At 48.5% G+C, this 26,599-nt stretch overlaps 1 protein-coding gene across 14 annotated transcripts in view; it reads left to right on the top strand.

The window, feature by feature from the left end:
* The window catches only part of LOC138803435 (receptor-type tyrosine-protein phosphatase F), a 91,670-nt gene that overhangs the window by 5,294 nt on the left and 59,777 nt on the right, over positions 1-26,599 (top strand). For 12 of the 14 annotated variants that reach the window (XM_069987438.1, XM_069987441.1, XM_069987442.1 and 9 more), the window contains exons 2-5: positions 2,765-2,841; positions 9,505-9,634; positions 17,499-17,644; positions 17,794-17,935. In XM_069987438.1, the coding sequence (XP_069843539.1) occupies positions 9,544-9,634; positions 17,499-17,644; positions 17,794-17,935 (379 nt within the window). In that variant the 5' untranslated portion in view covers positions 2,765-2,841; positions 9,505-9,543. Of the gene's footprint in view, positions 1-2,764; positions 2,842-3,263; positions 3,354-9,504; positions 9,635-17,498; positions 17,645-17,793; positions 17,936-26,599 lie in introns of all 14 variants that reach the window. The other 2 variants (XM_069987439.1, XM_069987440.1) reach the window with 2 other exon arrangements.

The following is a 26,599-nucleotide window of genomic DNA, read 5'->3' as shown; positions in this document are numbered from 1 at the left end:
AGCAGCCTCACCTGTCTAGTTCCTCAATTCCTTGGCCCTTCCTGAAACGTGAGCATCTCTAGAGATTTACTCCGAGTTCGCCTTAGAGGTCCAAAAGCACCATGTCTGTGGTTCTGAAGACTTCCAAGTTTAGTTCTTTGGCTGTATTTTAGTTGCTGTTTCTGGGAACTTTTCCTGATGTAGCCACAGGGGCTGCCTGGGGGCTGCTCCAAACCATGTCTGTGTTCTAGATTTCCACTTGATTCTGCTCCCACTGCTAGAGCCAGCTTTCAGGCCTGATGATGATGGAGAATCCTGCTGGGGGCCATCTGGATTGTTGCCCAGGGCCTTGTGTGATCTTGGTCATGTCTGCCTACTAACCTTACAAGGCCCTTCTGGGAGGCACCCAGTATGATTGCTAACTTTGCTCCTATGCCAGTTAAGTCCTTTTTGAGTAGTTTTCCAGTTTGCCTCCCAGTGTCAACGTTGGTCTGTTCTCAGGATGCCCCCATCTACTATTCTGAAATCTGCCCCAATCTGTCTAAAGTGGTTCTGGGAGCTGCTGTTGGAAAATCTGTATATCTAAGAGAGATCTGTCTGGGTTGTTTTGGGCCAATTTGTCCCAGACTGGTGTGGTCCAAGTGCTATTTGGGCTGTTCTAGAATTGTGTATTGGTGCTATTCTGTGTGCTTCAGTGCTTTTCCACCTGTGTGTGTTTTAGTCTGTCCTGGAACTCACCTCTTGGCCATTTTGAGTACAGGCCTATTTCCAGATGTGGCTCCTGCTTGATGAAGAGCCTGTTCTCTTCTCCAAGCCCAAGGCCTGGGGTCCTGGCATGGCCTTGAGTGTGACATTGGTGCCTTGGACACTGCTCCTTTGCTTGGATTCCTGAGCAGCAGTAGAGCCAGCAACCTCATGTCAGACTCAGTGAAGCCTGGCAGACATCTCTAGACAAACGGGCCTTTGAGTTTTTGGAAGCTGGTTTGTCTAGCCAGACCTGCCTGGCAGCCTGTGTACTGGGAGCAATGACCACTGGGAATATTGTGGAGCAACACAGTAGGCTGGAGGAGGGAGGTATGTGGGCATTTTGAGGCCCAGGGCTGTTATTTCTGGTGGGGCAGGTTGTTTTCTGTTTCAGGACCTTGCACTCTTGCTTAGCTTTTGTCACTCAGCCCTGATGCTCTACCAATTGAGCCAGGCCCTCACTTCTGGGTTTTCTCTGGTCAGTTGGAGATAAGAGTTTCTCAAATTTGTCTGCCTGGGCTAACTTCCAACCTTGATCTTCAGCTGTCAGCCTCTTGAGTTGCTAGAATTACAGGGGTGAGCCACCAATGCCAGGATGAGAACATTATTTCATTGTGGGGAGCAGTACCGCTGCTCTGCAGCTGTCAAGACAGGGTTGGTAAGGATGGCATTGATTTGGTGAGACCTGTCATAGGTCCGTCAGGATGACCCGTGGCCAGAGAAGATGCTACACCTCTGTGTATGCATGCATGTGAATGCACGTGCACACACACTCATCATGCCAAAAATTAGCAATCTTAAGCTAATTCCCATGTCTGGGGGCTTGGTCTTGAGTTGGTAATAAGGGTCAGTGACTAGATTAGTGATGATATTCCTAGCCCCTATGACCAGTGTACTTGTGTGTCCATTTTGGGAAGAGCCATGGTGGCAGGACTATGGGAGGGGATGGCTGTCTTTACATGTGGGGTTGAGGCCCAGGAGAAGCCTTCTACAAAGTTGAGTGGGCACTGTTAGAGCCTAGTAGCTGAGCTGAGATGGTGATTAAATGATGTGAGAGTTACTGACCCTTTGCCTCACCCTGCTGGTGCCCATGCTAATAGGGGTTCAGTAATGATTCTGGATGGAAAGGCTGGGCTCCGGTTGCACTGTGTGTGCCAGCGGAGGAGGCATGCAGGGACACACCTTCATTTAAAAAATTATAGAGAAGCAGAAAGTCAAAAATAAATATTGCTCTTGAAGTTCCTTTGAAGACTGGCATGTATGCTGGGGTGTGTTTTCCACTCTTTTCTGTGAACTCATTCATGCATTTATCAACTCAACTAAACATATTGACTGAACACCTACTATGTGCCAGGTTCCCTGCTGGACATTAAGAATAGGAAACTAAGCTAGGCAAACATGACTTGGGTTCTTATTGAGCTTATGTTAGTGACTCAGTAAGTGTATAAGTAAATAAATACATTTGTGGTTATTGCTCCAAAGCAGGGTCCAGGCGTGAGGGTCAGCACATCATGAGAAGTAAGAAAGTGCCATTGGATTTGAGATATAAGCATACAAATGGACTACAAGAACATGGGTAGCCCATTTCCAACAGGGTCACACAGTTAAGCAAGGCTGGGAGACAAGAAAAATAAATTGGTGCATTTGAGGATCAGAAGAGAAAGTTCTAGTAGCTGGCTAGTAGGAGGAGAGCATGGGCAGGTGGGATTCACTCAGCCAGTAAAAGGCTGAGTGACTGCTTAGCGCCAGGTTTATGGTGAGAAATGTGGACACAAGTTCTACTACTGAAGTTAGACACTTGCTCTGTGTTGTTTATAACCATATGGAAGGATGCCTTGCACATACTAGGAGCTCAGGGAGTATCAATGAAAGAGTGATTTGAAAAAATTGGCATTTTTACTAAATTCTGCACCACCAGTTCTATAACCTGTCTCTCCTGCCCGCAGCAGCCCCCTTTCCCCAGCAAATGTTAAACATCTGTGTCAATTCCTATTCTGATGTGATAAAATTCTTGTTTTCTCATCTTTTCCTCTCTGTCCAGCAAGGAGCGGAGACCCCCATACCCTGCTTTCAGAGCTGATTGTTCAGCAGGAGTGACTGTGAGCAGGCAGAAACACGGTGAGTGTGCCCCAAAGTATGACCAGAAGCAAGGGTGCAGGATAGTTTCTGTGCCAGGCTGAATAGCTTGGCTTTGATGCATGGCCCATGGAAGTCCATGGAGGGCTTGTCAACAAGGGCATGGAATGGCCCTGTATTCATATAGCTGAGAGGTGGTAGAAGCCTTTACCAGGAAGACAGTGATAAAAGGGAAAGAAAGGATGTGAGTGCTATTTATGGAGGTAGAGTAGACAGTCCGAGTGAATATGGGGCATGAAGCAGGGAGGTGTCAAGGAGTTTCTGGCTGGAATAGATGACAGAGGTGGGTGGGGAATGATACACAACTCATCAACTGCTGTAGGTGTGAAATAAGCTTCTGGGTGACATTCTGGGGCTTACACCAGGATCTGTCTGCTTCTTCATTCACTGTTTCTTCTGAAAAGATGCTGCAAACTAAAGACTGTGGTACAAGGAGCAGAGTTCCCGCTGCTGAGTCTCTATGAGAAGCACTGCTTTCCAAGAGAAGCACAGAGGTGGGCTTGAGTTGCAAAGAATGAAGTTGAGAGTTTGAAGTTAGCATTATATGAGCTTGGATGTCAGGCTAAAGACTATAAACTTTTTCCTGGGGATGAAGCAAAATCTGCATATTCCTCTATCAGTTTAACTGTCCATTCACTCATTTAATCATAGAACATTTGCTTGAGCACCTTTTATGGGATCAAGCAGCAAATATGGTGCCCATGACACACATTTTTGCATTTGCTTTTTGGTTGGGGGTTGTTGATCCTGGGGCTTGAATTCAGTGCCTGGGCAGTGTCTCTGAGCTCTCTTTTTCTCAAGACTAGTGTTCTACCACTTTGAGCCACAGTGGTTGCTTGGAGCTTGGAGCCTCACAGACTTTCCTTCCCAGGCTGACTTCCAACCATGATCCTCAGAGCTCAGATTCCTGAGTAGCCATGATTACAGGTGTGAGCCACCAGTGCCTGGCTACATTTTGCATTTTTGTAAACTAGATGCACCATTGATTGAGTTCAGGACGGGTTGGAAGGGAATGAAGCCCACTAAAGAGGCCAGAGGTGATTGGGATGGAGGCAAGGCAGATTCAAACTTGCTGGTGAGTTGAATATATGGGATGGAGAAAGGGAACATTTGAAGAAAACTTGCTGGCTTGAATGACTAAGTAGATCGAGATGCGATCCCTAAGATTAGGACCCTTTGATGAAGAGGGACTAGACGGTCCTGAGCCAAGGGCTTGGTGGGCCTCTTAACTCTCTGTGAACACCTTGAAGACAGAACCTTTGCCTTTGGGCAGTGAACAGTTCTGAATGGATGACTGGACAAAGAAGTCCATGGAAAAGATGGGTCTGGCCTAGACAAGGAGGAAATGAACATTGGATTCAGGTAGAGGGTCCACAGGACCCTCAGGTTGTAAAGGTCAGGTGAGGAAAGTGGGTGTAGGAATACAGTATGCCCTTTACCTGCTCATCAGATGATGGTCTGGGCTGCCTGAAAGTTTGCCAGAAGGGGATCCCTTTGTCTTCTGTGAAGGCCACTTGGTGATGGCACGTTTGTGTATGTTGCAGAACCAACTTATGGAGGGTAGGTTGGTTTGGGGCTGGGGAAGATGCTCTGAGGTCCTGAGGATCCGAAACCAGCTAAGAGGAGAAATTGTGGCTGCCTTGGGCTTGTGGCCCAGGATGTTTCTAAGGGATTGGGTTCTGGGGATGGGGCCATTTCAGAGTATAGCCTGAACTAGCAGTGGAGTTTCTCAGTATCAGTGCTGTTGATACTTTGGATCAGATGACCTTTTACTCTAGTGATTGACCTGTTATTATAGAAGCACTAACAGTGTTGCAGATTTTTTCTACTAAGATGCCAGTAGCACCCTTGTCTACCCTTGCCTTTGACAATCAAAAATAGCTCCAGGCGCTAGGCACCAGTGGCTCACACCTATAATCCTAGCTACTCAGAAGGCTGAACCAAGATCTGAGGATCATGGTTCAAAGCCAGCCCGCGCAGGAAAGGCCATGAGACTATCTCCAATAAAACCACTCAGAAAACTGGAAGTGGTGCTGTGGCTCAAGTGGTAGAACACTAGCCTTGAGCTGAAGGGCTGAGGGACAGCACCCAGGCCCAGAGTTCAAGCCCCACGACCGACAAAAAAAAAAAAAAAAAAGCTCCAGGCATTATTTAATCTCACGGGGAACAGGCACCCTGGATTGGCAACCACTAGTCTGTATCACCTCTTGTGCCTTTCTCTATGCTATATAAAGCTAGAAAACTGAGCAGGATCATATGGAAAAGATTTACATTGATGTGTCACTTGAGCCTAGTTCTGAAGGCTGAGTGAGTGGCTAGCCAGGAGAAAGGCATCTTTCCCAGAAAAGACAAAGCAAGGGCAGAGGCCTAGAGGCAGCAAAGTTAGTGAACATTAGCAAGAGGACCCCACACCTCGAGAGGAAGGGGACTGGAGGCTTAGGAGTGTAATTGTAGGAAGGTACCTCCACTGGTCTGTTTTGATCTCATGCTTTCCAGCTAGTCCCCTCCTAGGCCCTTGGCTGCCATCCCAGAGACTTCAACACTTCCAGTCACTCCCTCCTTGTAGCTGAGGGCTACAGGAGGATGGGGGTTCTGTACAGCTGGGAGGGAGAGAGAGAGTTGTTCCTGGCTTTGCTTACAGATTCTGGCCCCCTGGCTAGAAGAAAGAAGGCAATCTCAGCCCCCTTCTGCCAGCCTTCCTCTTTCCTGAAGCTGGGGTCTTGGCTGAGGCTGTGATTTATTACTGTCATAATCCAGCGGTTGGTTTGGTGAGAGTTGGAAACATGTTGGTTTTCCCTTCCCAAGTGTAGCAAGGCCCGTTTCCGCCTCCGTAGCTGCCGTTGCAGTGCCACGTGGTAAACTGTCCAGGACATGACAGAAGGGCTTGGTTAGCTGCTGCCACCGGTTAGAAGAAGAGTAGCTCCCAGCTTTCCCTCCCCAATGTGCTTTGCTGCCCAAGTGCTGGCCTCTCCTGTTGGCTGGCTACTCCATGTGGCCCTGGGTTACTCCTTCTGCCTAGGTCTATTCTGAGTTCCGGTCTTCTAGGAACCAGGGTCCTGGCCTGGGGAAGGGTTAGGAGAGGAATAGGAACAGGTGGTATTTGGAGACTAATTAATATTTGTGAATAATACTCATGCCCAAGGGAAACAAATCAATCTGTGTTTGCATATTCATAAGGGGGCCTCCGGAATGATCCCAGCTGTTTTTCAGCCAGGAACCCCTCCTTCCTGGCCTCCCATAGCCCCTCAGTCTCTCTTTGGTTTTGGCAGGGGTGATTAGGGTGGGCCACATGGAGGTGATGTTTCTGTATAGCACACATTTTCCATGATGTTGGTGTACAGGTCTTGTGGCTTGGTGTGATGCCTGCTTCTTACTTTTCCCAGGCTCTTTGGTTTCACAAACCGGTTCAGTTTCCAAAGGTTCTTGAGGCCACACATAGGGTTGGCAATTTTTTTTTATTTTGCCAAGTAAGGACATTGTAAGTAGCAACTGTTTATCTGCTATCCCCATCATGTCATACAGGAAAGGACATTTTAGTACCAAGGACAAAATCTAAGAATAAAGGACAGTTCTTCCTACAAAAGGGCAGTTGGCAGATTTACACTGATGTAGCAAAGAAAAAAGATGTATTAAAAACCATCTTGAATGTAGAAAAATTGCATCCAATTATATTCAATAATATCACATGGCCTGTAATTGTTTTCCTGTTCAAGTGTGTCAGTTTGTTAGACCTGATGGTCCACAGTGCAATTCAGAGATGAGCTTGAGTGCCCAAGTATTTGGGCCTTGTTTTTAATCTGAGCCATCAAAGGCCCAGACTTACCCAGCCTTGCTGGTGAAGTAGACACCCTGCTCTGAGTACTCTTTCATAGGGTGGTTATGTAAAGCTAGCAGTAGTCCTGTCTCCCTGTTCCTCTCTGCCTTCTCTTAGCAGGTGACCTGTGACTGGGGGGTGAGGGCAGGACCAACGTCTAGCCCTGAGGCCAGGCTTAGGGACTCTTGAGTTGCTTTGCTCTCCTCTGGCTGTAGGAGGCCCTAGAGCTGGGAGTGGCCTGAACCACCTGATGTGGGGCAGGCTCTATGCTCTGCAGTCTGGAGGCGGGAACTGCTTGCTCACGCCAAGAGCTACTAACTAGGAGACGTCCTGGCTCAGACAGTTGTGTGGTTGCCAGGGTAGTTCCTAAAAAGGTGTTCATGTGTGTGTGTCCTTGTATTTCTTTGTATCTCTTGAGTGTCTACGTCCCTGTCTGTGTCCATGGACCACTGGGAGAAGCTTTTCCACAAGGAAACGACTTTGTTTTCAATTTTTCTGCCTTTGTCTGTCCTACATTGTGGATCTGAACAAAATGTTCTGGGTATCTCAATCCAGGTCTCTTAACCCCTGTAGCCAGAATCTCACCCAAGATTGATCTGTTCTGTTAGTGATAGTCCATGATGGCTCTACTGGATGGAGCCTTATACTCCTTTAATATCTATAGCAGAGCCTGACACCCATGGGGTCTATGACAGGGAGTTAGGCCTCTCTAGTAGTATACTGTCCTTAACAGGCAGTTATACTGTTATATGTGTGTACCCTCTGTGTATACTCATATAATATCTGGGCCAGACGCTACACTTTATAATGTCTACACCTGGGAGTTAAAGTTCTATGATTGCTGTACCAAGGCAGCTACAGGAGATTAAGCCTCTGCGGTAATTATGCTGGGTTTCATACCATGACTGTGCTGTGCATTTGTACCTATAATGTCTGTTCTGTTTAGCTTCATCCCTTTATGTCTGTACCAGAGAGATGTACCCTCATGATATTTGTACAAGAGGTTATATCTCTGTGGTGTCTACACTGGGGGTTACGTACTTGGAAAAAACTGTTGACTTTGTATTGTCACACTCCATGATACCTGTCCTAGGCCACTTTACACCTGTCCTTTAGTACAACACTATTGATTTGCACCTATGGTATCTGTTCTGCAGCTGAAGGATGATTGCATCAGGGCACTGTGCCTCCATGATAACCTGGCTAGGTAGTTCATTACCTGATGTCTGCTGACAAGTTGGATTGTACTATTGGCTACACTGCAGTACCACTGTGCTATGATGACCAAATCCAGCACAGTCTTAGCAGTTCTGGACCTCCATCCTGACATGACTGTGTAGGACATCATTGTGGACTCAGCCACCTCAGCTATGTGATCACTCAGCAGGACCCCCAGCTTGGTGCAAATGGGGCTGGATACTCAATGTCCTTTCAGCTTTAATTGCTTTTTCTGGCTCAGTTCTTGTCTGCAAGTTTCATTAAAATCCTAAGGCAAGGGACATCTTCCCTTTTTCTTTGTGTTTATCCTCTATCACACTTCACAGTCATCTGTGCTTGGTCTACCACCTTTGCTCATCTACTGATCTCTGACCTCATGACCTTTGACTGCTCCTGTTGAAATAAAGGTTCAAGTTCTAGGAAGGCCCAGAACCATCTTAGATCCCTATCTTTCCTGTTTATCTACCTTGTAATCTTGCAAATTCTCTTAGCATTATGGGTCAGCAGGCACCTGAGTCTGACCATGACCATGACGCCACCAGAGTTTATGGGTACCCAAGCCATGGTCACTGCCACTCACTCCTATCATGCTCTGTCGAAATTTTAGAGTATTAATGAAGTCCTGACCAAGTGCCAGTTCCCCACCCTTGGCAACATGTATGCAGAGATGGTGGACACTGCTGCATATGGCCTGAAGCTCCTAGATCCTAGGCATAGGATGTGGAAGAGTGACCCTTGGGAGCTTGCCACTAGGATTGAGGAATGATGGCAATGTTTTCAGTATGTTTTGTGGTCACAGGAAGGTATCATACTGGTGTCTACAGAGTAGAGAGGGCACTCATGCAGGAGCCTGTGAACAAAGGCCTCCAGACACAGTCCCTTACTGTCCTCTCTCTGATATTCTTCTGGTTTCTGGGACAAAGGAATAGGAGTCATGGGGATTGAGTCTAGGGTCTAACACCTCCATTCCTGGCCACCGAAGCTTCCCTGTGGTTTCTCTTTGGAATGGGAAGGCATCATGGGAATTGGGTAGGATGAAGGTGGCCAGGCAGGGCAGTTGCAGCTTGTCAAGAGCAGTCTTGGCCAGCCCTGATGGGTTGTGGCTTTGGCTACAATCCTTTGATACCTTGATCTGTCTGCTGCCAGCAAGTCTGTGTTCTGGGACCTGTGTTCATTGTGTGGAGGTGTGGCCTCTTGTCTCCCTCCCTGCTCAGGAGCAGAGGGGGGCAACAGGATGCCCCAGAGACTTTGGAGTACCTGGCCTGTGTGGATCTGCCTAGCTCCTAGCTGATCCCTATCTGTGTCTTGTTTTTGTTGGTTCAGTCTCTGTGTCTCTGACTGTGTGTCTCAGACCCCATTTCCTTGCCTACTTCATGGAGTGAGTTGGAAGCTCAAGATTAGGATGGATCATCCTTGTATACCCTGGTCTCAGTAGCTCACTGTTCTTCTGATGTTGTTTAGAGAATGGCCTGAAGGCCTCCTGTATACTAGTTTGCTGAACTAGTGTCTGGATGGACCATGAGGATGAGTAGAGACTGGAAGAAAGCAGGGGTGGGCAGTAGGGATACTGATGGATATCAACTGACTGGCTCTACCTTTCTCTCTGTTACCAGGTGCATTGTCTTGGGCTGTGGCTGACTGAAGAGCCCTGGATGGCCCTAGAACCAGCCCCAGGGAGGATGATGGTGCCCCTTGTGCCCACACTCATGATGCTTGGTTTGGTGGTGGGTGTCCACGGCGACAGTAAGTAACCCTTCAAGGTGCAGATCTCTCAGGTTGAAAGGACAGTCTTCCTAGCAGTTCTCTGGGATAGGACAGAACTACTTACAGGAATAACAGGGTGCCCAGAGTACTCAGCCTTACTGCTTCCTGTAAGTACCTGTGGAGTACTTGTGTATCACTTGGGCTCTATGGGGCAAGACATGCCAAAGCATGATCTAGTTTTATGGGGCTGGGAAGACATGTCCTGAATTCATGTGGTCTTTATGTGACATGCTCAGGCATGTGCTGTGTCCTTATTGCAGATGTGTGTACAAGGACCAGAGAATGTGCATGGATGTGTGAATGGGGTGCCAAATGTCCAGAGAGGGCTCAGAAGCTTCCCCTGGGTTATACCCTCAGAATCCAACTATGGGGATATTGAGCCCCTTCCTCCACCTTTTACTAGGAATTTTTCAAGGCCAGGGCATCTCTTCACCAGCTTTAATGAGCAAACTTGTTTTTGATATATGAGTACAGCTTTCCAGAGACGCAATCACTAAACCATTTAGTATCTTGGTAATGTCAAGGAACTAAGGTTATAGGGGCACTTCTATGGGGGGCAACCTCGGCTTTAATACTGAAGAGGTAGGTAGGTGTGTGTGTGTGTGTGTGTGTGTGTGTGTGTGTGTGTGTGTGTGTGTGTGTGTGTGTGTGTGTGTGTGTGTGTGTGTGTGTGTGTGTGTGTGTGTGTGTGTGTGTGTGTGTGTGTGTAATACTGAAGAGGTAGGGGTGTGTGTGTGTGTGTGTGTGTGTGTGTGTGTGTGTGTGCAATCTGTGTGTGTGTGTGCAATCTGTCCCCTATCCAGGTCCAACTCTGAACTTTGGTCCCTTTCCTGCTGCTGCCCTTCCCCCAGCCTGGCACTACAGTAGACTGGCCACAGCCCTCCCGTCGCCATGGTTACCACTGCTTGGTTACTGGTGGGAGGTGGAGCACAGGGTAGGCTCAACCAATCTGCAGGCTAGGGGGAGGGGCAAGGTCAGAGTCGAGGTCCCTGGGGGAAGGGGATGTTCCCAGCCTGTCCAGAGCCCAGAAGCCGTCCAGGACCAATTCAAGGGTCAGCAGGCCATAGTTGTCCTTTCCACCCCCAAGTCTCTGGGCGAAAGTCTTGCCCTACCAGGGCTCTTTCTCCTAATGGCTCATTAATTATTCAGGAGCCATGTTGGAGAGGGGTGGCCCTGAAGCACCCTGCCCTTTGTCCTCAGAGGCTAGGTCCTGAGTGGAGCTAGAAGGGAAGGGGTAAGGGGCTGACATTCCTCTATAGAGGGGAGGATGAAGAGCAGTGGGAGCTGCTGGCCGCGAGAAGGCTAGACAAGGAGCAGTGCTGGGACCTAGTTAGAGGCTGTAGGGGGAAGGAGTAATATGAAGGAGTTGGGAGTGACCTCCAGGCCTGCTTGGAGCTGCTGGGAGAGAGCTGGTACTTAGACAGGCAGTTTGGAAGACCTCACTGGGTGTGACTACTGTCAGCCGGGAAACATGGGCTTGTTGAGAGGTGGTTAGGATCCCTTGAACATTGAAGGACTAACACTGCTCTCCTATCCCAACCGACATTCTCAGGGCCTGAGAAGGCAGAGAGAGGATATGCAACTAGTATTAGAGCTTTACAAAACTGGGTTCTGGGAAAGCAACTTGCTTTCCTTCCTGCTTCATTTCCAGTATGCCCCTACCTGCTTTGCTTCCTTTCCTTCCTGTGAATAGCATCACCATGGTCCTCCTCTCATACTCTACGTCTAACCCATCAGCACATTCTGTTATTTCTACCTTCTGAGTATCTTTAGGATGTATCCACTTCTTTCCACCGTCTTTATCCAAGCCACCTTCAGCTCTTACTTAGGCTTTAGCACACAGCAGCCTCCTGATAGCTTCCCTGTTTCTGGTCTCCCCTCCGAATTTATTCCCCTTTCTACAATGAGAGTCTTGTTGCAAAACAAAAACTACACTGAGTCACTCCTCAGTTTAACTCCTTTTCCCCTCCCTGTTTTCAGGGTTCAGAACCTTTGCCAACCTTTTCTTTTGTTTTCCTCCACATACTCACTTCTCTGAGTTGGCTCACTTACTGCTTGTGTCCAGGCCTTTATTTCTATTATTTCTGTCCTTGGTTACATACTACAGTTGTAGCATTCTACCCCACTGACTATGAGTCAGGGAAGTTCAGATGTTGCCCAACTCAGGACCTAGAATGTGTGGTTGGTGGGTAAGTAGAGAGATGGAGTGGGCCTGTACTTCAATAGGCATTTGTGGGGGGACAGCTTTTAAAGCAGATTTCCAGGAATCTCCCTGCTGGCTCCTTAGTAACCAGAAGCAAGGGACCAAAGTCTTAAAGGTAGTTACCAGCTGAAGAAGCTGAGATCCTGCCTCTGCTAAGGTGGGAGTTCTAGTGATGTCACCTGGACTCTCCCACACTTAGAACTATGGGACAGGATTCTCAACTGGGGGTCATAGTGACCTGGTCCCAGGATTAGGCTTTCCCCTGCAAAAAACCTGCCTTAAGCTGCATTCGCTTTTGGCTCTATCTCCACCATGGCCGGGCTAGGACTGAGTTTGGGTGACTCCTCACTAGGGGCAAACAGCCAGACATAGCAAAGGCAGGGCGGGCACCCCAGAGAATTGACGACTAGAGCAGCAAAGCGCGGAATGGACAAATGTGTTTCTATAGCCTCTTAACGAGGCTATAGAAGTGGCCTGGAGGGAAGTGGAGGGAAGCTAGCTGGAGCAGTAGCTGCCAAGAGTTAGCCTGGAGGCCCAGCATCAATGCCTACTCAGCTCCAGTTGAAACCTGGACAAGCACTTAAACCTGGGCAAGCCTGTGAGGATGGATTCCTCTCATCCATCTCCCCAGCCCAGGACCTTGTGGCTTCTCAGGAGGAGAGACCTGTGAGGCCAGATGTGGTTCTGAGCCAGGATGGGAAGAATCTATGCAGGCATATCATAGGATAGTACCAATCATGTAGGGGCACAGAACTTCAAGTAGACAATGCAACAATGTGGGTGCAAGTTCGGGCAGTGTTGACACAGGCAGTGGGCAGTGATCTTGGAACAGGTGTTGGGAGGCTTCCTGGAAGAGAAAACCAAGGGTAGTGGTAAGGGGTATTGCATAATGGGGTGAGACTGGAAGGAGGAAAGATGGTCCCTGGGCTTCTGAGCTCATTGGAAATCTATAGCGAGTCCCACATACAACATGGAACAGAGACAGGGCCTCAGGACCAGATGTGAGTTGGTATGGTCCAGTTACTTGGACTCATTAAAGCTCAGAACAGGATACCTGGTGGCTAGAGGGGTGGGCAGATGCTGAAGATACAGAAGGCCAGGGCCTGAGGAGCCAATGGTGTGTGCATTTCTACCATTTGCCTTCCTTTTGAGCCCCTGAAGCTGGAACATGTCTGGGTGTTGTACACAGGTTCTGCATTGCTTTCCCCCTCATGTTTATGGGTGGCCAGTCTAGACTCTGCCCTCAGGAACTTCCGGTATGAATGCTTTCTCTCTCTGTTTTCCTATTGCACAACAGAGTTAATCACTACTATAGGGAAAGGTTAACTGAGGTCATGTGGCCAAGACACCTGGCACCTAGTAAATGTTCCCCCTATTGGAGGCCAATGACTGGGCTCCAAGAGTTCAGGAGTGACTTGGAACTAGGGTTGTCTTTGAGCCCTAGAGGGGAGTGGGGCAGTCACAGGAGCTCATTAATGAGTCCCTAGCTCATTAGGCAGTTCAGAGCCTGGGAAATCGCCTCTCCAGGAGCTCTTTCTGCCCTTGCCTTCTGTCTGTCCTTCACTGTGTGTCTGCCCTCTGTTTCACTCTGCTGTTTATGTGCATGTGTGGATGTGTTCCTCAGAGAAGGCATAAAATAGCAGTCAGTCTCCCTGTGGAGGAGCCTTGGAGGTAGCCCAGCTTGGCTGTCCCTGGAATCTCCCTGGAGGTTATGCCTCCTTTAGCCCAGGCCAGTTCCTTTCTTAAATCACTACCTCCCACCAGGTCCCTTTATCCCAATCTGCAGGGTTTGAGGCTTGCTCTTGAGAATACCTCAGTGTATACCTTTGGAGCCCAAGGTTCTGTGCTGCCCATGACCCTGTGTGGCAGGGAGGGGAGACACACTGGTGAGTTGTCAAGCTGGGCTGCAGCAGTATGTTCAGCTGGCACCCTATTGACACAAATTCAGAAGTTGTATTCTGACCAGCTGTGTATCAGGCTCAGAGCAGGAGTGGCCACAGAGGTTTGTCCTTGTGCATGAGCATCTGGGGTGTCACAGGGATGTGATCAGTGCTGGGATGCTATCTGTGCTGGGATGCTCAGTCTAATCATGGCACAGAAAGCAGGCTTCTACAGCCTCTTGAATGGGACCAGTCACCAGAGAACAAATCATACCAAAGGCAAGGAGGAAACTACGATAGGGCTAAGTCTATCATAGTTTTGAGCACCTACTACTTGTTCAGAACAAAGCATAAACTATGATAGACTTAGCCCTATCATAGTTTATGCTTTGTTCTGAACAAGTAGTAGGTGCTCAAAAGTGCTGGAAGAGATAGAAGGTGGGGGCTGGAAGGTTAGAGGGAGCATCTTTGAGAAGGGAAAAAAGATTATGTGAGGACAGGTTTGTAGGTAAGAAACGGTGGGCTCTCATGGTGAACAGAAAAGTCAAGGGCTTGATGGGGTCTGATATAAGGAGGAACTGGGGTTTGGCTCTGGTGTTGTGTGAGGGCCTGGGGTTGAGGAGGTAGGTTGGAGGGAAGCAAGGCAAGGCCTACCAAAGAGCCCTGAGCTGTGTAGGACTGGGCAGCCCTGCCAGTCTGGCCCAGGGCAGTGAGTGGGGCCAGGCGCTGGCTCCTCGCCAGCTCCAAGGGAGGGGAGTAGTTCTGCCTTCTCAATGGCCCCAGGCCTTGGGCACAGTCCAGCCTCCACTCAGCTCTCAGGCTTGTCCCTCCTGGCTGCTCCTGACTCTACCTGGCTCCCCTCCCCAGCTTCTTTGCTCTTTGTTTGGCAAGGAGGCCCTTCCTCGCCCTGCCCCCCAGTGTACTCCCAGGCATTCCGGTTCTGCAGGTTGCTGCCTCTGGTTTCGGTGTAGACACGTTGAGGCAGGAGTTGGAGGGGGACTTTTTTCCTGGAGTTTCTCCCTTGCTGAGAGGGAAGGTGTTTGTGAGGGGCCCAGTCTCCACCTGCCTTACACATTCCTTTCTCTGTTCATTCTTTCCTTCATTCTACACCCCAGTGTGCCAGGAGCTGGGTCAGACACTGGAACAGGGCAGGAAACTGGACAGGCTCAAAATCTGCCCAGGGTTATCTTCTCTTTGGGAAGCACTATTAAACAAAAATGTAGAAAAAGTAATAGCCTCACAGATACACAACCAAAAGTTATAACTTCACACTCAGGTATAAACAATGGGCAGGAGGCACAGACTAAAACCAGGAACTGAGAGTGAGCGGATAGGGGGCAGGGCTGGTTGATCATGTTTGAACTGAGACTAGAAAGGTTATTAGGAGATTGTGGGTAGAGTGGGTGGTCTGAGAGGTTCTCAGTAGAAGGAGCAACGTATGTAAAGGCCCTGAGGCTATGGAGAACATTGTTTATTCAGGGCTCCAAAGCCAGGACTCTGGAGAGAGTGGCTAGGTCATCCCTGGCAGGGTTTTGTCTGCAGTGATAGTGTTTTGAGAGCAGTGGGAGGCTTTTTGAAGAGATTTGATCAGGGAATGCTGTCTTATGGCTGCTGAATGGAGAATAGAGGAGGTGGGGTAGGATGAGAAGGGAAGGAGGGACACCAGCTTGTGGGTTGTCCTGAACAGGTAGATCGTGTCTGGACTGAAGGTGGTGAGAGTAGAGATAGAGAGCTGGGAGCTGCTGTCAGGAGGTCCTCCGGTGGAGGGGTGGGAAGTAAGGGATTGTTCCAGTGGGCATGAGCTATCCTGTCTGAAAAGAGCAATCTCAGAGGAGCAGGAAGCAGTGACAGACTACAGATCTGCACACACTGAGATAATCCCAAGCCTTCCTTAAAGGGAGAAAAGAGATTCAAATGGAGGTGTCATCCCCATAACCTTCTGGCCCAGCCCTCTGTTCTGGCTTCTCTGGCTCCTCTGAGCTAGCTGCTCTCACCCCTCTACAACTGCCAAGAACAGAAAATATGGGTCCCAAGTTTCCCTCCTCCAGGAGGCCACAAGGTTACAAAATGAGTTGAATATTTGGACACTTCACCTCATTGATCTTTTCATCCTTTGAACCTTCATTTCCTGGATTCTAAAATTCAGGTGATAACATACCTTTGTGGAATGGTGATATTAATGAGTGATGGCTGTCTTTGATGAAAACTCAAGGTGTTATGTCCTGAAAAAAAAAAAAAAAAACAAGAATTACAACCTTACAATCATTTACTCCAGCTGCTATCTTTATTTCCATCACAGCCAGTCTTCCTTACAGTCTGCTGTGCTTCCTTTCCACTTCTTTACTTCTGCTCACTTTACTGCCTCTTAGGTTTGACTTTTTCCTCTACAACTCCAAGAGGTCTGTTCTTTTTTTGTTTTTGTTTTTTTGTCGTCATGGGGCTTGAACTCTGGGCCTTGGCACTGTCCCTAAGCTCTTTAGCTCAAGGTGAGCTACCACTTGAGCCACAGCACCACTTCTGATTTTTTGATGGTTTATTGGAGATAAGAATCTCACAAATTTTCCTGCCTGGGCTGGCTGTGAACCATGGTGCTCAGATCTCAGCCTCCTGAGTACCTAGGATTACAGTCATGAGCCACCGGTGCCTGGCTTGGACCTGCTCTTGATTAGTCCCCAGCAGTCCCCCATGAACTGTTTTTGCTTGTTATTTTGGACTCTTAGCAGGCCTGAATTCAAGACCTGGATATATGACCTTGGGCAAGTGATTTGACTTCTCAGACTGTAAACTGGAAATAATAATGATGAAAAACTAAATAAGTACCTGGTGCAGAGTGGATGCTTAGCATCAGGCCTGGCCTGGGCCTGAGATATCTTAGGTACTAAGCAGGTGGTCTAAAAGGTCATTTCTCAGAGCATTAGCCCTTCTAGTAGCTGTTCATTGGTCTGATTAATTGGAAATAGATCTGCTGTCAGGATTAACGAGGCATTGCCACGTCTTAATGAACAAGTTTGGCTTATGACCCTGGATGGTGGGATTCATAGGGATAGGGGCTATGGGTGGGCCCTGATGTGAATACCAGAGTGCCAAAGATGTGGCAGGACAGTGCCTGAGCCCCTCTCTTTTCCCCCTTCCCTTGCCTTCTGAAGGAAGAATTCAAGGAACAGCAAAAGCAACCATCAAGCCAGGGGGAAGGAGTAGGGAGGGGCCCATTACCGGAAAGCATTCACCTGGGAAGAAGTCCAGAGATACTTAGGAGCTGGAATGTCTAGTCCTTTGGGACTGCTAGTATGTTGGGGCTGAGGAAAGAGGAGTTACAGTTTCTGGCTCAAGTCTAGGGGTAGATGGACTGCTATTATGGAAATGGAAAGCAAGAGGGAAGGGCTCTTCCCAGAGAGCAGCTAGTTCTATGGCATGCTTTGTCCTGGAGATTGGAATGACTAGAGTGGGAAACTGACAAAAGAAACAAACCATTGCTCCTGGTGCTGGGGTTCAGATTATACTCTACCCCTTACTGGCTGTGTCATGTAGGGCAAATCCCTTAGCCTCCATGTGCCTTGACCACCTCATAGGTATCAAAGAGTTAATAAACATTTAGCTCTTTGAACAGCACCTGACACATATGAAGCCTTACATAAAGGTTAGAGATCATTACTATTATCTCTTAAATCTTTCTTGCCCCTCCCTCCAACTGTCACCTGTAGTGTTGGCCATTCTGGATGGGACGGTGCCTGTGGTAACTTGATGTCTATATCTCTTTCAGGCAAACCTGTCTTTGTTAAGGTCCCAGAGGATCAGACTGGGCTGTCCGGAGGAGTGGCTTCCTTTGTATGCCAAGCCACAGGGGAACCCAAGCCACGGATCACATGGATGAAGAAGGGGAAGAAAGTCAGCTCCCAGCGCTTTGAGGTATGTCATTGGGCAGAGGGGCCAGGCAGGTTGCAGGGTTGGCTTACTCTTCCTTCCAGTCCTGCACCTGATCCTGTTTTGGAGGTAAAATAAAGATTGGCCTCAGTAGGTCCCCACTAGGCTGTGACCACATATCTGTTCTCTGACAGGTAATTGAGTTTGATGATGGAGCAGGGTCAGTGCTGAGGATACAGCCATTGCGTGTACAACGCGACGAAGCCATCTATGAGTGCACAGCTACCAATAGCCTGGGAGAGATCAACACAAGTGCCAAGCTCTCAGTGCTTGAAGGTATGTGCCAGGAGGGGCATGACATGGTGGTGGGTAGACTGCTGTGGAGAAAGCCAGCTGGCTCTGGCCTTGCCATGGGCATGTATGCTTGAAATAACTGGCCATTTGGAGATGGATAAGTCTGTTTCAAATGCCTAGATTGCTGGCTTGAGCTGAGGCTAGCTGTGGGCTAGATGCCTTTGTGTCTTTCTGCTAGGCCAGGTCATTGCTCTGGTGGGGTCTGGGTCAGACTTGACAAATAGAGCTACACCTGTATCCCTTAGTTTATGTGGCGGTGGCACTGGGTGAAATTTTCAAGTAGAGTCTGGCTGTAGGTTTTGGGTGTGTTTCTGTTGTTCCTCTGAGCAAGGGTCCCAGGTTGGGGCTATGGCTCTGAATGTGAATTTTAGTGTGTTTTTCACTTGGCAAATCTTCATTCATAAGCATTCCCTGGACTGACTAAAGTCGAGAAGGTCATCTCACCAGGTTCTATCCTCAAATTGAGCAGCATCTAGTGAGAAAATTCTCAGAGGGCTGATGAGAAGAGGAAGAAGAAGAGGGAGCTCTTACTGTGTGAGCCAGGTCTCAAAAGTAGAGGAAGAGAATCTAGGGGTCAATTGGTGTCCAAGTATGTGCTGAAGCTCACAGGCAGGCAAGGTAGAATGAGCTCCAAATGGTTTAGTTTGGGTTTTTTAGTGGGCAGGTGTCAGGGATGTGGAAGGCACAGACAGAAGGCCTGAAAACAATTCTGCATGTTTCTGGAGGTTGAAAGGAAGAGCTCATGTTATCAAATTAAAAAATGAACACTTCTGGGGGCATAGAAAGACACAGGGGTGGGGAGATGCAACAGCTACATCAGTCTGAATGTGTTTTCAAAGTATAGCATTGATTGATGATTTAAATGCAATACCAATACCTGTTCTCAGTTAAAAATCTGAAAAGTGTAGAATACTATATAGGAATAAAAATCACTCATTATCCTACTTCTACCAGTACTGGTTATTTCCGTGTGTGTGTGTGTGTGTGTGTGTGTGTGTGTGTGTGTGTGTGTGTGTGTGTGTGTGTGTGTGTGTGTGTGTGTGTGTGTGTGTGTGTGTGTGTGTGTGTGTGTGTGTGTGTGTGTGTGTGTGTGTGTGTGTGTGTGTGTGTGTGTGTGTGTTGCTTGCAGCTATAAAGACAGAACTGGTTATTTCCGTGTGTGTGTGTTTGCTGCTTGCAGCTATAAAGACAGAAAAGAAATCAGATACTGTCCATTGATTTGTGGACTGTTTTGTTTTTGTTTTTTTGCTTTGTTTTGTTTTGTGGTGCTGAAGATTGAACCCAGGGCCTCATATATACTAAGCAAGCATTCTACCAGTGAACTATATCCCGAGCCACTTTGCACTCTGTGTGTGTGTGTGTGTGTGTGTGTGTGTGTGTGTGTGTGTGTGTGTGTGTGTGTGTGTGTGTGTGTGTGTGTGTGTGTGTGTGTGTGTGTACATGTATACCAGGTACTTCTGGTTCACCCCCTATAATTCTGGCTATTCAGAAAGCTGAGATCATAGAATCACAGTTCAAAGCTAACCCAGGCAGAAAACTCTACAAAACTTAACTCCAGGGCTGGGAAGGTGGCTCAGTGGTAGAGCACTTGCTTTGCATGCCTGAGGCCCTGGGTTCAATTCCCCAGCACCACATAAGCAAAAAGAAAAAAGCCGGAAGTGGCGCTGTGGCTCAAGTGGTAGAGCACTAGCCTTGAGCTGAAGAGCTGAGGGACAGCGCCCAGGCCCAGAGTTCAGGCCCCATGACCGGACCCAAAAAAAAAAAAAAAAAACTTCACAATAACTAGAAAAAAACTGGACTAAGACCCACAGCTCAAGTGATAGAGTACCAGCTGAGCAAGCAAGCTAAATATAGTCCCTGAGTTCAAACTAGTACTGGTAATAAACAAAAGTCCAATTGTATTTGAACATTTCCTTGCCATTAAATATTCTTCTGCATCTTTTGATGCAGAAGTTTGAACTTGGGGTTTGAACTTGGGGCTTGGGCTCTGTCCCTGAATTCTTTTGCTTAGGACTAGCACTCTACCACTTTGAGCCACAGCTCCACTTCTGGTTTTCTGGTGGTTAACTGAAGATAAAGAATCTCTCCGACTTTCTTTTTTTTTTTTTTTTTGGTCGGTCGTGGGGCTTGAACTCTGGGCCTGGGCACTGTCCCTCAGCTCTTCAGCTCAAGGCGAGCGCTCTACCACTTGAGCTACAGCGCCACTTCCGGTTTTTCTGGTGGTTTATTGGAGATAGGAGTCTCACGGTCTCTCCTGCCCGGGCTGGCTTTGAACCTCGATCCTCAGATCTCAGCCTCCTGAGTAGCTAGGATTACAGGCGTGAGCCACCAGCGCCCGGCCTTCTCTCAGACTTTCTTGCGTGGGCTGGCTTGTAACTCTGTCCTCAGATCTCAGCCTCCTGAGTCGCTAGGAGTGCTAAGCTTGCATTATTATTTTTAATAGCTATGAATTGCTGTCACATAGAAGTATCCTAATTTCTTTTTTTTTGGTCCGGTCATGGTGCCTGAACTCTGGGCCTGGGCACTGTCCCTCAGCTCTTCAGCTCAAGGCTAGCACTCTACCACTTGAGCCACAGTGCCACTTCCGGCTTTTTTCTGTTTGCTTATGTGGTGCTGAGGAATCGAACCCAGGGCCTCATGCATGCAAGGCAAGCACTCTACCACTGAGCCACCTTTCCAGCCCCCATATCCTAATTTATTTATTTATTGTTAGACACATACGTTGTTCCCAATGTTTTGCTTTTCTAAGTACAGTGCCATACGTGTCCTTGGAGATAGATGTATTCACTTTGCTGATCATTTCCTTATTCTACATTTATGGAGTGGAATTGCTAAGTCAAAGGGCATGTGCATTTTTATGTCTTCAATATTTCTATAAGATTATATCAGTTTATATTTCTGCCATGCAAGGGCATAAGAGGGCCTCTTTTCTGCACATCCTCACCAGCAGTAGAAATTACCATTATAAAATGTCTTTGCCAAGTTAATGGGCAAAGAATGACATCCCAACTTAATTTGCATTTCTTTGATTACAAAAACAGTTGAACATCTTTTTACATTGGCCGTTTTATGCTGTGGTTTTATGTGTTCACACATATATTCAGTAAGTCTTGGATCTGTGTGTCTTGTGTGAATCAGTGGGTTCTAGGAAGCTTCCATAGACCTTCCAGCTAAGCAGGGGCATAGAGAACAATGGTGAAGGTGAACTCTGGACCACTTACACACTGTGTGACTTTGGACCAGTGACTCTGCCTCTGAGCCTCATTTGTTCCACCTATAACCTGGGATATAGTAGTTGGTATGCAAGCTGGTTTGGAGGATTAAAATCAATGCAGTTAAGTGTTTCCCAGAATTCTAGTGTGAGTGGTAGCTGCTGTTGGACTAGAAGTTGTACATTCTAAGGGTTAGCCACTTTATCTGATGATCCTTGGCTTTCATACTACCTGGTCTATCCTCATGATCTACCCTGTTTGGAGGGAATCTTTGGAGGAAGGGCCCTGAGGACTGGCCCTGGCTAGATGCTGATTGCTGAAGCTCATCTCTGCCACCTCCAACCTTGATTTCCCCTCTGTGACCTGGAGGAAAGTATTTCTGCACTGTCTCCCTGCTGTTGGCATCTGCTCCAGCAGGGAGTTATCATCCCTGTCCTGGCATTTGGATAGTGGCCAAAGGGCTAGAACTATGGCTTCTGTCCTGGAGGGTAATTTTCTGGGGTTCTCAGGTTGGTAAGCAGGGACTCCTTGGTAGCATTGAAAGAGAACTCACTGCAAGTCATTAAGTCCAGCTTCTCTGGCTGAGGAACCTTTCTACCTCCACCACTGTCCTGTGAGCTTTATATTTTAAAGGACTGAGGAGGATGAGGGTGGTCATCAAGAATGTGAGGGGAGGAGGCTAGTTATTCAGACTTGCAGAGTCTCCATTAGGAATGGCCTTCCTGGTCAAGAGTTTTTCTCAGGACTTGGGGTTTATGTTTTTTGTTTGTTTTCATGTGGTACTGGAGATGGAACCCAGAGTCAAATTGAGTTGAGCTGTCATACCACTGAGCTATATCCCCAGCCCAAGGATTGGGTCTATATGTGTGTGCCTCTGGGTTGTGGTAGGTATCCCATAAGGCTGGGAGAGTGTGGGCTAGGTCTCTGCCCTGTTTCCACTCCCCTGGAACAGAGAAACTGTGGGCCTGAGTGAGATCCTCTGGCTGCTGAAACACAGCACCTGCAGCACAAAATGCTGTATGTGTAACTTTGACCAGCTTTGGGTTTGGCATAAAGGAGTTCCTGAGGGCCAGACCAGGTCAAGGGACCACCCGCCCTAACCCTTCCTCCTAGGAGGCAGGAAAGCTGAGGTGCCAGGAACTGGATGAAAGGATAGCGCTGGGGTAGGGTCAGGGGACAGCCAGGATCATTATTGGCAGGAAGCCCCTATAGGGTCCAAGGAGCGGGGGAAGATGAAGCTCTTTGGGGGCTGAGAAATAAGGGTGAGTCTCCTACCCAAATCACACTGGGCATGTGCTCCTCAAAGCATTTAGGTGTGTGCACCTGCTCACCATGAGCTAGGTACTTCAGGACTGTGGCTGAGGGGCTGCTTGGGGTTTCCCTTGTTCAGGAGCAGATTCTGTGTACCTCCCCAAAAGGAATCCCTGCTCTGTAAGTCCATCCAGTATCCTCTGCTTGCTTTGTTCCATTCTAGGCCTAGTTCTCCTCACACCAGCTCCCTTCTCTTGGGCTACTCCCACTATAGCCCCTGGGGACAGTGCCATGCCAGGTCTCTCATGTTCTCTGCACTGTGCTCCAGAGCAGGACTGCCATTTCCACTGTGGATTGGTGAGCCCCAGGTGGCTATTCTGGGATGGGGATGGCCAGTCCTGTGCCTTACCATCCTGGGAGTGGAGTTGGAGGAGGGGGGTGAAATACAGACCAGGGGTACTCAGCACAAGCTGGCTGGGGCTGAGCCTGTCCTGGGCTGTGACTGGGCTAGCACAGGGCCCCGCCGCCCAGCGTTCCTGTCTGAGTGGTAATTGAAGCCATTAGCGCGCCAGCCTCTCCCTCGCCGAGTAATGGCAGGAAAAGCTCTTCTCGCTCTGCACTCTTGAGGCGGCGGCTGAATCACTCCCCCTCCAACCCGCCCGCTGCTGCCACTGAGACAGAGAATCTGACATTTTCCCTCATGAGGGAGGGGGTTGGGGGAAGGGACACAGGCCTTTCTTCTGGGCCTTTCCTTCTAAGATGTGGGGGTAGGGAGGGTCTTCAGCTCACATCTGAAGGTCATGGATTTGCCAGGGGCAGTGGGGTCTAGGCCAGGCAGAACTGTAGTCAAGAAAAGCTCCAAGAGAAGGCCAGCCAGGGATGTGGGCTCTGTCCTAGTAACTGAGTAGTTCTGAAATGGACACCGATGAAGGAAGAAAAGGAGGAGGAAGAGGAGGAGGAGGAGGAAGAGGAGGAGGAGAAGGAGGAGGAGAAGGAAAAGGAAAAGAGAGAGGGCGAGGAGGAAAGAAAAGAGGCTGTGGAGCTGGGATGAGCTGTTCTCACTTGTCCTGGGGGCCTGGTTCCAAGTGCAGGTGACAACATTTGCCTTGTCATGGCCACAGCAAATAATGTGCTCTGTGTGGTGTGGCTATTCTGTGTGCCACTTGTGAGACAGTGTGCCACGTGTGAAATGTGTGGGTGTGGTGTGAAGCAGGCTCTGTGCATGTGCATTCCTCAGGCAGTATGCACCACAGAGGGGTGTAAAGGTAAAGTGTAAAGTGTGAGTGGGTCATAGGCAGTATGTACCTTACAAGCTGTGTGGACAGCAAAAGGGGGTCAGCGGCCTGAGCTGAATGTGCTGGTGGAGGTTAGAGGTATATGTCCAGGCTCAGTGTCTCAGACCTTCAATATCCCTGTTTGTATCTGTTGGTCAGCCAGGAAAGCTGGACAGGGATAGACAAGGGGCCACAGGCAAACAGGTATTGAAGTGTGGTCAGCGTCTACAGTGGCGCCTTAACAGTTCCTGTCTAGTCAAGCCAAGAGGGAGATATCAGAACCCTCTCTTCATTTGTCCTTCCTCCCTATACCAAAACTAGGCTCCTCTCTGCCTGTTCCCATCTAACCTTGGTGTTTTCTAACTGATCAAGATCACACCAGGAGTACAGGACCATGCTACAGGAGTATAGCTGTCTGCATGGAGTGCTTGCCGTTGCCTACTTGGGGAAGGTTATGGGAGGAGTGACTGGCAGTTGTGTGCACCAGAGGCCAGGGTGGGGCACTAGGCTTGGACGTCCAGGTTCTACAGTAATTCTAGGACCTGGGTGATGAAGGCCTCTTGAAACAACACTCCCTCCTCACTCAGTTCCTTTTAGGAACAGCCCTAAGGGACAGATGTCCAATAAAACAACATATGTCCCTGTCCCCTGGGCTGTGCCGGATGGGTGTGTTCCAAGGGAGTCATCTTACCTAGGCCTGTCTGTTCCCTCCACTCACAGTAGAGTGTCTTGGCCCAGGCCTGACTGACTGATAGGTGAAGAGAGCTACCATAGACAAAAAAGGTCCTAGAACTTGAAACCTAGACTACCCCCTCTGTCCTGACAACTGGAGTGTAGGCATTCCCCTGTCTAGTGGTTATGACCTGTGACCTGTTGTTCTGTCCTCTGTGACCACAGAGGATTTCAGGACCATGCAGACATGAAGTTCTGGGAGTGTAAGAGATGCCAGATAGGTCAACGCTGCCTGGGGGTCTTGAAGATCAGACCTTGGGTTTCTCAGTCCCTGCATCCTCCATTTTTTCTAGTAATGATCATCTTCAAGGGCCTAAATAGACTCCCATGATGTGGAACTGCTGTTTCTTCTGTTAGGTGTAAAGACAGTACCTGCCCTGGGCCCTGCCTGCCCTCCCAGGCCTCCCCATCCTCCCCATCCAACCCTTGCAAGGCCCAGTTTCTGTCTAGGCCTGTTATGTGCCTTGCTTACGCTCCTCTCTCCAAACTTAAAATGACAGTGGGGCCAGCAGATCTGGAAACAGCTCTCCAAGTTAGTTGGAGGGTTTTTTTGGTTTGTTTAAGGGTTGGGTTTGTTTGTTTGTTTTTTAAAGCCTCTCCTGGGGCTTGAACTTAGGTTCTGGGCACTGTCCCTAAGCTTTTGTGCTCAAGGCTAGTGCTCTACCACTTGAGCCACAGCTCTACTTCTGGCTGTTTGGTGGCTAATTGGAAATAAGAGTCTCACAGACTATACTGTTCATGCTGGCTTTGAACATCAATCTTCAGATCTCAGCCTCTTGCGTAGTTAGGATTACAGGTGTGAACCACTGGCACCTGACCCAAGTTTTTTTTTTTTTTTTTTGGTCGGTCGTGGAGCTTGAACTCTGGGCCTGGGCGCTGTCCCTCAGCTCTTCAGCTCAAGGCGAGCGCTCTACCACTTGAGCTACAGCGCCACTTCCGGTTTCCTGGTGGTTTATTGGAGATAGGAGTCTCACGGTCTCTCCTGCCCGGGCTGGCTTTGAACCGAGATCCTCAGATCTCAGCCTCCTGAGTAGCTAGGATTACAGGCGTGAGCCACCAGCGCCCGGCTTGACCCAAGTTTTTTAAATACCCTTGAATGTAAATATTCTCCAACTTTGGTGCCCCCTCCCTTGCCAGAGGAGAGAGGCTTTTTTGTTGCTGCTGTTGTTGTTTTCCTGTAGACAGGATTTTTAAGGGAACAACATGACTAAATTTATGAATTAGAGAAATCACTGTGGATACAGCGTGCAGTAGAATACAATTGAGCTATCAACTATGGAAATTAGGAATATCACTATTCCAGACCAGCCATAGCAGGAAGTTAGGGAGACCCTATTTCAACAAAACTTCTGGATGTTGTCATGTACACCTATCATCCTAGCTACACTGGAAGCCAAAGTAGGAGGGTTGAGGTCCAGGTAGGCCCAGGCATAAAAACATGAGGCCCTTCCTGGAAAATACCTAAAGTAAAAAGTGATATGAGTGTGTCTGGATCCCATGCCTAGCAAAGGATAAAACCAGGTTATGATAGCAGTGAAAGATCAGTACAGCCCAGGTGGGAGCTGGCATTGACCTGAACCTGAATATGGGTAGAAGAGAAAAGGGGATGGGAATTAGAACCACCAGCAGGTTAGGAACATAGAAGCCATTCTAGCTCCTGTGATATCAGAGAGAAGGTAGGGGCTGCCTGGGTTCTTGGCTCCAAGGCTGAGTAGACAGCTATGCCATTTTCTAAATTTCAAATACTGGAGGAGACCCAGGTCTGAGAGGGCAAGTTGAGTCCAATTCAAATCTTGAAACATAGTTGCACAGGCATCTGGACAAGGATATCAAGGAGGCCTGGTATGAGTTTGCCTGGCACTCTCAAGAGACATCTAGAGATGAAATTGAGAGGGCCAAGAAGTGACAAATCTCAGGGAGCCAGAGCCAAGATAGGAGAAGGAGCTGCAGAAACCAACTAACTCTGCATGTTGGGAGAATTCCTGAGCGATAGGAGGGAAGCCAAGAGCCAATTGTGAAGCCTTGGAAAAATATGTGAAGGAGGAAGAGAGAGGCCAGGCAAGAAGAGCAAAGGGAAGTGTTTTCTGGATTTAGATCTCTAGAGTCGTTGACCTTGTTGAGCATTCTGTGGGAGGCAATGGGGGTGGCAGCAGGGCTACAGGGGGCTGAGGAGAGAG

The sequence above is a fragment of the Dipodomys merriami genome, unplaced genomic scaffold (assembly GCF_024711535.1).
Source record: "Dipodomys merriami isolate MVZ:Mamm:240054 unplaced genomic scaffold, mDipMer1.0.p SCAF_34, whole genome shotgun sequence".
NCBI lineage: Eukaryota > Metazoa > Chordata > Mammalia > Rodentia > Heteromyidae > Dipodomys > Dipodomys merriami.
Note: the sequence above shows the minus strand (reverse complement) of the source record. Positions and strands in the feature narration are given on the sequence as shown.